Here is a 13,569-nt window from a genome sequence, read left to right on the forward strand (position 1 = left end):
AAATCATTGAATTTTATTACCAAAATCAGTGTTCGGTTCAAACTTTTTCTATGAGTGTAGGAAACTTATTTTTCGCGTGGTGCTTTTGAAGGTGCAGCAGAGCGGGCCGAATACAGCTAATATCATATAATATGGGCATTAGATAAAAGTATGCATTTAACCATCTATGTGAAAAGTTTCTCAAGAAATAAGCAAAGAAAGTCTTTCGTTTTGCGATTTCGTAAACCGAAAGAAACCTTAAGCTATGTGAAATAAATTTCAAAGAAAAGAGCAGTTTTCATAAAAATTTCTAAACAAATTTTTAGGTACATATTAAATTTAAAAGCATTACTCAAATATTGTCTTCAATTAGAAATATCTAAAATATGTTTCATTATGTGTTCATGAAATGATAAAAATGGCATTCAGTTGCCCATTTAGTCTACATGCTAGTAAAACTATTCCTTTGTGCCATTATGGTTTCTAATATTACATTCTTGGTGTTGTTTACAATTTCTTCAAAAGCCTTCAAGTCGTTTTCTTTTTCCATTGTCAAATACTCAAGCTTCTCCTGAAGGATAGTGATTTTTTCAGTATCCAATTCCAAGCTAAGAAATACAAAGGGGACCATCATTCACACTAATACACAAGCATGCCCATTGACTATATCAGCCAATAAATTTACATACCGATTTCTCAATTCGACTACATTGGTATTATCATCATTTGGAAGATGAATGGCGGCTGAAGAAGCTTTTGCCATGCTGGTGTTTTCAAAAATAAATGACTTTAGCGATGTGCTGCTTCCCACTGCCGATAGACTGGAAGCATATTCAGCTATACGCTGAGATCGTTTCTTTTTCTCATTACTCATCTCGATTTCACGTTCCATTTCACGAACTTTAGCTTCCAGGCGTGATATACGAATTCTTTGTTTACCCACTTGCTCTAGAAGATTCTCGTTTTTAATGCGCTCCTTGTCAATGCGCTCATTAAGAGTTTTGATGTGTTCCATCAGGGAGTTTTTCTCGGACTCCAAAGAGTCCAAAATAGTCACAAATTCTTCCTTAAGAGAACAAAATCGGAAAGTTATGGATTCAGAACCTATTGGTGTGAAAATTGAAGGTGAGTTTAGGTGTGTGTGTTGTATAGATAGACCAATGCATACTCGTATACAGGGTAGCTGATGATAGCTACTACTGAAATGGATACTAGACTATTGTAGCATATTTTACAGCATTTCATGTGTTGAAACACATAGCAAAGAGTGTAGTTTAGTTCTTAGCAAATAAAATTCTCCTGACATTTATACTCACTTTTCTAAATTCTCGACATGAAAATAAAAAATCTCCACACAATGCTTTCATATCATCTTCCAATTTCTTAATGACCGTTTTCAACTCCGAAATTTCTTCATCTTTACTAGCTAGAGAAGCCTCCCTTTCATCTAATGTATCTCTTAGATTTCCCTCCAAATGTGCCAATTCTTCATTTTTCTTTGTCAAATCTTTCATTTCACTTGCCATATCTGCAAGTCTTTGCTCATACTCAAGTTTCAGTTGATTCATATTGTCGCTCATAGTGGCCACATTAATGTTGTTATAATCGCTCTGTTGCTCCAAGTTATTCGCTTTTAACTTGTAACGGGAAATTTCATCATTTAACGTTTTATTGCGTACCTTAAGGGCCAGGATTTTATTTTGTCCCTCCTCCAATTGAGTTTGCAGAGCGGCGATTTCTTTTTCTAGGCCCTCGACTCTGTTGCGATGTTCTAATTCACTACGACGAACATTGGGGCGATATATAGAGGGCATGCTTTCTCCACTCTTGAGAAATACATCATTGGGTACCATACCCGTAATGTCAGGAGAGTTAACAAAGTATCCATTAGCTTGTTGTTGCTCATAACTCTCAAGACGTTCCTTTAGTTCTTGAACTTTTTGTTGGAGATTTATTATTTGCTGGGCCCGACCACGCCACTGAGATGTGGTAGAGTGGGATGCCAGAAGGTTGAGATTGAAATTTTCCCCAGTTTCTTGTTGCAAACATTTTTGGGCTAACTTTAACTGGTTGGTCAATTCGATATTTTTGTTGCGGGTTTCAAAGAGTTTTTGTTGCATAGCAACCAATTTTGATTGTAATTCATTGCCGGGAGAAGAGTTCTGTGATATGGGAAAAAGCGAAAAAAATCATGCAAAAACCATGAGGCAATGAATGAATTGAAGATAAACTTCAACAAGTAAAAGCGTGCTAAGTTCGGCCGGGCCGAATCTTGGGAACCCATCACCATGGATACAAAATAAATTTAGTTGAAGGACATAATTTTATTCTACATACCAAACTTCTGTCAAACCAACAAAAATTAAAGCTTGTAGGAACTGAACAAGGATAATCGAGAGACTGGCTTATATGGGATATACACCGATTTGGACCATACTTGGCACAGTTGTTAGATGTCATAACAGAACATTATGTGCAAAATTTGAACTAATTCGAACGAAAATCGCAGCTTCCAGTGGCTAAAGATGTCAAATCGGGGGATCGGTTTTTATGGAAGCTATATGAGGGTTTTGACCGATTTGATCCGTACTTGGCACAGTTGTTGGAAATCATAACAGAACACCATGTGCAAAATTTAAGCCCAATCGGATGAAAATCAGGGGTTCCAAGGCCTCAAAAAGTCTAACCGGGAGATCGGTTTATATGGGAGTTATATTAGGTTCTCGACCGATTTAGACCGCCATTTGCATAGTTGTTGGAAATCATAACAGAACACTATCTGCAAAATTTCAGCCAAATCGGGTGAAAGTTAAGGCTTCCAGGGGCTTAAGAAGTCAAATCGGAAGATCGGTTTACATGGGAGGTATATCAGGTTCTTGACCGATTTGAAGCCTACTTAGAACAGTTGTTGGAAATCATAAGAGAACACTATATGCAAATTTTCAGCCAAATCGGATAAAAATTAAGAGTTCCATGGACTCAAGAAGTCAACTCGGGAGATCGGTTTATATGGAAGCTATATCTGGTTCTTGACCGATTTGAACCGCACTTGGCATAGTTGTTGGAAGTCATAACAAATCGGAAAAAATTAGGGCTTCCACGGGCTCAAGAAGTCAAATCGGGAGATCGGTTTATATGGGAGCTATTTCAGGTTATGGATCAATTTCAACCAAACTTGGCACAGTTGTTAGAAGTCATAACGGAACACTATGTGAAAAAATTCTGTCAAATCGGACAAAAATTGAGGCTTCCTGGGGCTAAAGAAGTCAAATCGGGAGATCGGTTTACATGGGAGTTATATCAGGTTCTTGACCGATTTAAACCATACTGAATACAGTTGTTAGAAATCATAATAAAACACCTCGTGCAAAATTTAAGCCAAATCGGAAGAGAATTGCGCCTCTAGTGGCTCAAGAGCTATATCAGGTAAGAGATCGATTTGAGCCATACTTAACACAGTTATAGGAAGTCATAACGAAAAAAGTCATGCAAAATTTCAGCCAAATCGGATAAGAATTGCGCCCTCTAGAGGATCAAGAAGTCAAGACAGCTATATCAGGTTATAGACCGATTTCAACCATACCTGGAACAGTTGTTGGAAATCATTACAATGCCCCTCATGGAAAATTTCAGACAAATCGGATAAAAATTGCGCCCACTAGTGGCTCCAGAAGTCAAGATCCAAAGATCGGTTTATATGGCAGCTATGTCAAAACTTGGACCGATATGGTCCATTTATTGTTCAATCCCAACCGACCTACACTAATAAGAAGTATTTGTGTAAAATTTCAAGCGGCTAGCTTTAGTCCTTTAAAAGTTAGCGTGCTTTCGACAGACAGACAAGATCGGCTAGATCGACTTAAAATTTCATGACGATCAAGAATATATATACTTTTTGGGATGTTAGACGAATATTTCGAGGAGTTACAAACGGAATAACGAAATTAGTATACCCTCATCCTATGGTGGAGGGTACAAAACCTATCAGTATGACTAAAAAATCTCCCGCCATCTGGGATTAGGCATTATACCTAGATATGGGCGATGGGCGATAAATACACCGGTAAATTGGGTATATACCCAGGAATTTACCCATATATACCCAAGTGCTGGGTACGTATTATTTTGCAGATATCTTGGGTATGACATCATGTTCATATACTTTGATATCAGGTTCATATACTTTGTATATAAACCTGACCTTCTGATCCCATAAAAACGATCGGGATCAGAATGGTCTACATAATGGCTATTCGAAACGACCGATATAGACCGATCTCCAGACTTAAAGTCTTGAGGCAATATATTGGTAATTTTCCATACGATTTCGATGAAATTCAGCACAGCGAGTTCTAATAGATCCCCACCCATTTCTATGAAGTGTGGTCCAGATCGGGCCATATTTAGATATAGCTGCCCTATAGACCGGCTGCCCGATCTCCCAATATAGGGTATTAAGGCCATAAAAGATCCCGATTTCGATGAAAATTGACAAAGTGAGCCCTGGTTGACCCCTACTCACTCCCGTCAAATGTGGGCCAGATCGGACCATATTTGGATATAACTGTCATATAGACCGGTCTTCCGATATAGTGTATTGAGCCTATAAAATTGACATTTTTCATTCGATTTCGATGAAATTTGACACATTCTGAGTTCTAATAGACTCATAGAGATAGATTTGTTGAATTTGGTCTAGATCGGACCATATTTTGATATAGTTACCATAGAGACCGATTTTCCGATATAGAAATGGGTTTCTTTCGGGTAAATACTCAAACCCGGTCCCTCAAAACCATCTCTAATTATAGCGTATTTGAGTAAACTACGAAGCAGGAATTAAGTAGAATTTAATGATACATGGTCTGAATGCAGGACGTGCAGAGTTAAATCGTGTCATTTGCTTCTCAAATTGCTTTTCAAAATGCCAGTAGGAAGTAGCAATGATTTAGGTTAGAATATCATTTCTTAGCAAGAAAGCTGATATTGCCCGACATGTGCTCTTCATATGTCCTGCCACTTTCTGTATCCACAAGACTTGGAGGTGTTTTTTATAGACATGCACCGGTATTCACAAAACTTAATGCAGCTTTGAAGTATGTTTTTTGACGGTTCCATAAAGAAAGTCTGTCAAATAAACCTACTTTAAAACTGCCTTAACTTTTGTGAATATGGGCAATGGTCTATATGTATGTTTGATGTAACAAGAGCTCTCTTTAATCGAATGAATTGCATATATATTACAAAATCCGTTTTTTATATTTAATTTTTCATTCATATCGCATGATGTGCACAACATTCAGAGCAACCACATTTAAAAAAATATATGAGAATACATATCGTGTGATGCCACCTTAAGCAATGTTCACCTTTTTTCTCATTAGATGTTTTAACTCTCACTCTGAAACTTAAATAGACGGCATGGGAGTGAGAGCAGAGACAATGGAGGACATGTTGAGGCTTTTGAAGAAAACCCATTCTCCACCGGCTACGAAGGAACTCACGGAGACACCGGAATCTTGGAATAATGACGTTGATCGAAGGTTTATAATAACGGAATTTATGGTGAAGGAATCCTTGAGGGGCTTCAAGCCATTTAAGTCACCCGGACCTCATGGAAAATTTCCGGCGTTACTACAGAAAGTGGCAGACTATCTGGCGCCTCGTCTGGCCAAAATTTTCACAGCGTGCCTAGGACTTGCATATACTCCGAATGCCTGGCAGGAGGCAAGGGTGGTGTTTATACGCAAGCCCGTCAAGGCAAGTTATGCGACACCCAAGGCCTACAGACCCATAAGCCTTACGTCCTTTCTACTCAAAACCATGGAACGTATTGTGGACACCATGATAAAGAGTATGACATCCAGCGAACTGCTCAAATACAAACAGCATGCCTATGTCAAGGGAAGGTTGGTGGAGACTGTCCTGCACGAAGTTGTGCATAAAATAGGAGAATCCTTCGATGCCAAAACCTACACAGTAGCGGTATGCATTGACATCTAGGGGGCTTTTAACAATGGGCGGACCGAAACACTGATCCAATCCTTAGACTTCAATAAGAGACTGGATAAACCATATGCTAAGGAACAGGTGGATAAATTGTGTGTCCCATGGCATAAATATAAGGGAGAAAGTGGTACAGGGCACGCCACAGGGGGGCATTTTTGCGCCACTCCTATGGGTGACCACCATAAATGACATATTACGGATGCTGACTGAGGAGGGATGTGAAGCCGTGAAGACGATGTTATAATACTTCTAAGGATAAGGATCCGAACGAGCTATGCAGGTGCGCCGAAAGAGTCTCGCATATGACTGGGCTAGACCCAGAGGTTTCAATGTTAACCCAGAGAAGACTGAAATATGGCTGTTCACGTTTCCTCAATAAGACGATTTCGATTTCTGACAAGGTCAAATACTTAGGTGTGATCTTGGACAGGAAACTGAATTGGAAGTGTCACATTCAGGAGCGTACTGAGAAGGCTCACAGATGTTGGGCACTATGTAGACGGGCCGTAGGTTCGAAATGGGGCCTGAATCCGAGGATAGTCCGCTGATTGTGCAGGAGCGTGATTACACCAATACTTACTTCCGTCTAGTAGTTTGGTGGACTGCTATGTAGAGAAAGTGCAACATAAGTACCATACAACAGGTTCAGAGAAAATGTTGTCTTGCCATAGGCGGAGCGATGAGGACCACGCCAACTAGGGCACTGGAGACTATTCTATTGTAGATATCGGACCCATTGACATACAGATTGAGTGTGAGACAGCCACTGCGGCTATGAGACTAAAGGCGATGGGAGAATAGATTGAGGATGGGAGCAGCTCATACCATCACGGTATTATCGAGGCGACGATAGGAAACCTGGAAGGAAGTGAAGAGGTTTCCGATCGGATGCCTGAGATGAACCTTGAAGTCGAGTGCGAGGCACTACTGCCATCGGCGCAGTCTTAGAAACCTAGTATTGCCATCCGGAAGATCATGTTACACCAGAAGCCTTTCGAGTCGACGCAGTCCGAGTTAAGGGAGTGGGCGACGAATGCGCATGCAACATTGTGGAACAGCGAAACAGTCGGTAAGACGGTGAAAATCCTATGGGGGGATCCAGATCGAGAGAAGACGAGGCTATTACTGAAAGAAAGCACAAAGGAGGTGACTATAGCTATTGGTATCATAACGGGACACATAGAACTACGAGCTCACTTATGTAAAATCGTTGCGGCAAGTAATAGCATGTGTAGGGCATGCGGGGAAGATGATGAGACGTTAGAGCATTTCCTTTGTCATTGCCCGGCTTTTGCGTCTAACGGACACCAACACTTACACGAAGACACAATACCAGACATTAACCAACTTAGGGAGTGGTATTGAAAACAATTAAGGATTTTGTAAGTAGCACGGAATTCCTAACTTTAATTTTCTTTTTAGAGATTATTTTTAGAGCGCACAACAAGCCAATTACTAGTTTAGGTGTATGTCCATAGTGGCATGGGATGTATTAATATCTGCACACTCTTTTCAACCTAACCTAACCTAACTCTCACTCTACTTGCCCCTCTTATACGATTAATATAAACTATCGTTTTCTTAACATACCTTCATATTTGAATCAACATTTTGATTGTGTTTTTCTTCGGCCACTTTTAAATCCTTTTCTAGTTTTTGTACTTGCCATTCCTTGCGATTCAAACGATTCTTTGTTGTTTCCAATTCCGCTCTCAACTGACGATTTTTCTTACTCAATTCCAACAGCCTGTTACTGGCAATAGATGAATTGCAACGTAACTCATCTATGGGCACTGAATTGAGAACATCATTTAAAGAATTTACCGATTTTCGCAGTTCCTCTATTTCCGAATTCTTTTCACTTATCATTTTGGACAACGATTCATTCTGTTCTTCGATTTGTATCAATTTCTTTTTTAACTTTTTGCCTTCCGACTTCTTTTTTTCTCCACGCGTTGTCGATGTTGATCTCTCTAAATGCTCTATATTCTTTTCATCCTTGGGTTTATGTTTTGCCGGTAAATCTGTGGAAACCGCTTGATCTTGGGTGGAAATTATATCCATGTTATTTTCCGTTTTTAAAAGAAACCCTTTGTAAATTGAGTAGAAAATATGATGTGTATGTGTAACGTATTAGTAAGAATTCAAATATATTATCGAGCTGCTTTCAGTAAGCATATGATTAAGCTATGTTGAGTAGTACTTTAAAACCACCATTCACCAAAGGGGACGTTTACACGTGGGAACGGGAAAATACTTGTTTTGTTGATATGTTTCATAAATGTCATTAGGCAAAATTCAAGAATTTATTGAAACCTCAGAAGATATCCCCGGCACGGGATAAATAGATATGAGTACCACACAGCTTGCAACTTTGAGCTCTAATTTGTGTGGTGTTCATCGTTGTCATGAAATCTTCAGCTTAGAGCGGCGATGTCCAGCCCCTTACGGTAGCGTTGATGGCAAATCACACGTATTCTTATTCTCTTTGTTTTAGTCTTTGTTGACACAGCAACAAATGAACATGCGCAGGGGTGTACGCATGACATAATTACCAGGTAGTATACCGTAAACAGCTGAGTACAATTTTTTTCTGGTGAAGTGCACTATCTGTCAACGAGTTTGTGTTGTGTGTGTGTATTATAGTTAAGAAACACACCACTCACAACCAACGAAATCAGAGTTGCACTTATCACTGATTTTGACAGATAGTGCACTCCATATTTTGTTGTTGGGCAACTGCATCTACCTGTAAATGAATATATCTTGGGTGCACGCATCGTTTTTCTGTTTTTATTTTAAGAACATAGACAGACAGAGAAGAGAGTCCGACTCTTTGCAAAGCTGTCAATTGCAACGAATAGAAATAAACGAGACAATTTGAGCAACAGTATAAATGTGAAAAAACTGTCGTGAATGAATAAAAAGAAACGATTTTGCCACAATTAAACCAATTTTGTAAATTTTCTTGCTTTTGAAGTATAAATTATATTAACAAAACATGTTTGCGGTTTGCCGTTAACTTTTATTTCCCATCACCATAGGATGGGGGTATACTGATCTAGTCATTTCGTTTGTAACACCTCGAAATATTGATCTAGGACCCCATAAAGTATATATATTCTTGGTCGTCTCGACATTCTGATTCGAAAATGTCCGTCCGTCCGTCTATCGAAATCACGATAGCGGTCGACGCGTAAAGCTAGCCGCTTGCAATTTTGCCAGATACTTAAAATTGATGGAGATGGTGGGGGATTGCAAATGGGCCATATCCGTTCAGATTTGGATATAGTTCCTATATAAACCCCTGGAGCCCCTGGAAACCACAATTTTTATCCGATTTGGCTGAAATTTTGAACATAGTGTTCTGTTATAACTTCGAACAGCTGTGGTAAGTATGGTCCTAATAGGCCAAGAACCTGATATAGCTCCCATATAAACCAATCTCCCTTTCTTAAGCCCCTAGGAGCCTCAATTTTCATCCAATTTGGTTGAAGTTTTGCACATAGTGTTCTGTTGTGACTTCCAACAACTGTGCCATGTACGGTTCGAATCGGTCTATAACCTGATATAGAAACCGATTTCCCGATTTCACTTCTTGAGCCCCTGGAAGCCTCAATTTTCAGCCGATTTGGCTGCATGCAGTATTCTGTTATGATTCTTAACAACTGAGCAAAGTACAGTCCAAATCGGTCTATAATCTCATATAGCTCCCATATTAACCGATCTCCCGATTTGACTTTTTGAGTCCATGGAAGCCTCCATTTTTGTCCGATTTGGCTGAAATTTTGCACATAGTGTTGTGCTATGACTTTCAACAACTGAGCCAAGTACAGTTCAAATCGGTCTATAATCTGATATAGCTCCCATATAAACCGATCTCTCTATTTGAGTTCTAAGGCCCCTGGGAACCTCAATTTTAATCCGATTTGGTTGAAGTTTTACACATAGTGTTGTGCTATGACTTCCAACAACTGGCCAAGTACAGTCCAAATCGATCTATAATCTGATATAGCTCCCATATAAACCGATCTCCCGATTTTACTTCTTGAGCCCCTGGAAGCCTCAGTTTTCATCCGATTTGTCTGAAATTTTGCACATAGTGTTCTGTTATGGCTTCCCATATGGACCGATCCGCCGATTTAGGGCCTTAGGCCCATCAAAGCAACATTTATTATCCGATGTCGCCGAAATTTGGGACAGTGATTTAAGTTAAGCTTCTCGACATCTGCAATATGGCACAGATCGGTCCAGATTTGGATATAACTTTCATATAGAGTGATCTCTCGATTGAAGGTTTTGAGCCCATAAAAGGCGCATTTATTGTCTGATGGCGCCGAAATTTGGGCCTGTGAATTGTCTTAGGACCTTCAACATCCTTCTTCAATTTGGCCCAGATCGGTTTAGATTTGGATATGGCTGCCATATAGAGCGATCTCTCGATTGAAGGTTTTGAGCCCATAAAAGGCGCATTTATTGTCCGATGTCGCCGAAATTTGGGACGGACAGTTAAGTTAAGCTTTTCGCCATATATCTGCAATTTAGTCCAGATCGGTCCAGATTTGGATATGGCTGCCATATAGACCGATCTCTCGATTTAAGGCTTTGGGCCCATAAAAGGCGCATTTATTGTCCGATGTCGCCGAAATTTAGGACAGTGAGTTTTATTGAGCCCTTCGACATTCTTCTTCAATTTTGCTCACATCGGTCCAGATTTGGATATAGCTACCATATTGACCGATCTCTCGATTCAAGGTTTTGGGGCCATAAAAGGCGCATTTATTGTCCGATTTCGACGAAATTTGTGACAGTGAGTTGTGTTAGGCATTTTAGAACGGTGTTAAAACCAATAACACATCGGTATTAAAACCAATACTAGTTCGGTAACAATGGTAGCACCAAACGGTACTAGTCATTTTATGGTTCGTCCATGCCATCTGGTATTGTTTTTGTATCATACGGTGTTGCTTTACTATCAATACCGTATGGTACTGAAATTAGTACGTTTGGTATCAACTATTCTCTGGGTGTAGGGAGTAAATTACGAATACGATCTGAAGGGAGCAATAGGCTATACAATTTGTTGATATTGGAAGGGGGAAGTCATGACAATATGGGACTCCAAATTTCCTCCCCAAATGGGAAGATTTGCCAATCATGACTATATGAGGTACAAATAAAGGGCATAGTGTTTGTGAATAGATCAACAAATTGTTCTGGGCAGATATATATGACATTAATATATTTTTCGAGTGGTGTTATTGAAGACGTAGCGGCGCGGATTCAGCTATTCAGCTATATTCTATAAAAATTACATACATACTAGCACAGTGCATGTGCTGATTAATTTAATCGATAAATATATTTATTCAAGGGCTCACTGGAGCAAAATTACACTTTAAATATTCAATTTGGGGAAAATCGCAACGACACCTGTTAACCACTACTTGTAACTAAAGAATAATTGAAAGATGGTGCCTTTTTTACTAACGACATCTGGCATCCAAAAGACGTAATTAAAATACATTATCTTTACATATTTATGTCTTTGACTTCATTTTAGGACATTGCGGACAAAGTTAATTATCAAATTAAGTCACTGAACAACAAAAATCTGTATACACCACATATATCTGATAACAATATCGATATCAATTTTGGCAAAACAATACGAAATTATTTTCAATTTTTGAATTGCTCTTTCATACTCTTTTCGAGCTGATGCATGAAAGTAACCAAGGCGGGTTTAAAAAGGTGGTCTCACGCGAACGGCCGCTAACAGCTGGCCAGCTTTGATGGTATTAAGATGACAGATTTTTGTTTGCATTCTCTTTGTTGTTATCTTCTTTCTCGCGTATTCTCTTTCAATGTACGCACACGTATACACACACGCATACAAATTTCTCTGCGTGTGCTGGCAAAACTACGATCAGCTTGATGACAAGATGGCAGATTGCTTCATATGATTTGCGGTTGTTGTACAAATGAGACCACCTTTAATTGTTTCGCCATGGGAAGTAACATGAAAATCCATTTAAGAAGGATCATATCAAAAGAAGAAATATTCTGCATCAAATTTCACTAGAAGTCTCAAAAAAGTTTACATATGTAGACACAAAAAATGTTAAGAAAGTTAAAATATAAAACTGTGCATTTCATGAATATGGAGGTCGGTATAAATATGGCAAAAAATGGTAAAATACAAGTATTCATACTCACTTACCTAAGACAACTTTTAATATGTCATTTATTTAATTCGAATTCCATTAAATGATTTGCTATATTCCGCCAGATTTGCAACAGTTACAGATGCAAGCCATTGTAAACACCTTCACTTTGCATTCATGCACTTGCATACTTTTTGAGGGAATCTAACTTAAGCGACATCATTTCTATAGTATGCACCACTTTTTATTTTGCAATACTAATCAACACACACTAATACTAATAAAAGATTTTTATATTATTGAGATTTTGATTTTCCATTTGCTATTTTAACGTTTTTTTGTTTTTATTTTTACCGATATATTGCAACTTTTATTTTCCCTCCTTTAACTTTAAGATTTTTTTGCTATTTTTAACACTGAACAAAACTACACACCACTACAAACGCGAAACAGTGTACAACACACTGCTACCGAATTAATTTTGTTGTACATCTTCACTATTTGAACCATTAACACGAACGACACCGCCGACAAACAGAAAAAAATGCATAATATGTTAGCAATACTTATTGCCAACTCCATCCACAGCCATTCCCTTATTCTACTCTTGGTGTTTTTTTTTCTTGCTCATGCAGTGAGATCTAACGGTGGAACGAGAGCTAAAGCAAACACCGACGTTTAGTTTCATGAATCTACAGGTGCTGGCAGCATGCCAAAGTGGTAGTAAGAACACCGAACAAAGCTTTTCTGTTTCCCTTTTGGTTGGTGTTTTCGATCCACACATACTAAGCCAAAATACTGCACACTACACAATCATCTGAATATTATAACGGCACCTGATGAAATTTTGAAGATTTTCTATTAGTTACTATTGGTATTTTTTTTATACGAATTCAACGTTTACTTGCACCGTCGCGTAAGTGTATAATAATTTTTTCCACTTATAAGCACAACATATATATTGACCATGCATTACATTATTAACTGCAGCAATGGAATAAGTTTTCTGGATTAAAATTTAATATTATATGAGGATTTTCATTTCCAAAATATTCACTTCACTTTTTTTTAGTATTAGCCGTAATGTAAAAAAATATTGCCACTGTAACTTGTTCACGCACCGCACGCTCCGTTAAAACTAAACCATATATTCAAAAGCAAACTTCTTGTCTCCTTTAAATATGCATCTAGCAAAAAGTTTTGGGGATCAAGTAATTTTTGAGCTTAGAGCATAAGTTCTCCTATCTTTAATTCTCTCTCTCTCTCTCTTTCTCTCTCTTTCTGATTCTCTTCCAAAGTACTAGTAAATATCTGTTATTTCTTCATTTCCAAATTAGTGTGGAAAAGTAGAGTATTTTTTCCTTTGTAAATAAGTCATGGAAAGAGAAAGAAAGAAAAACAAACAAAACAAAAC

The 13,569-nt window shown here is 38.5% G+C and overlaps 1 protein-coding gene across 1 annotated transcript; it reads right to left on the reverse strand.

Annotated features, from left to right (window-relative positions):
- Positions 1-274: 274 nt before the first annotated feature.
- LOC106091819 (coiled-coil domain-containing protein 13) lies at positions 275-8,082 on the reverse strand. Its single transcript, XM_013258494.2, has 4 exons — positions 7,579-8,082; positions 1,296-2,141; positions 669-1,045; positions 275-587 (listed from the first exon to the last, which is right to left on the reverse strand). Exons 1-4 carry the CDS (start codon positions 8,050-8,052, stop codon positions 422-424), a joined length of 1,863 nt encoding a protein of 620 aa, XP_013113948.2. The 5' UTR covers positions 8,053-8,082; the 3' UTR covers positions 275-421.
- Between the last annotated feature and the right edge of the window lie 5,487 nt (positions 8,083-13,569).

The sequence above is a fragment of the Stomoxys calcitrans genome, chromosome 1, assembly GCF_963082655.1.
Source record: "Stomoxys calcitrans chromosome 1, idStoCalc2.1, whole genome shotgun sequence".
Classification (NCBI taxonomy): Eukaryota; Metazoa; Arthropoda; class Insecta; order Diptera; family Muscidae; genus Stomoxys; species Stomoxys calcitrans.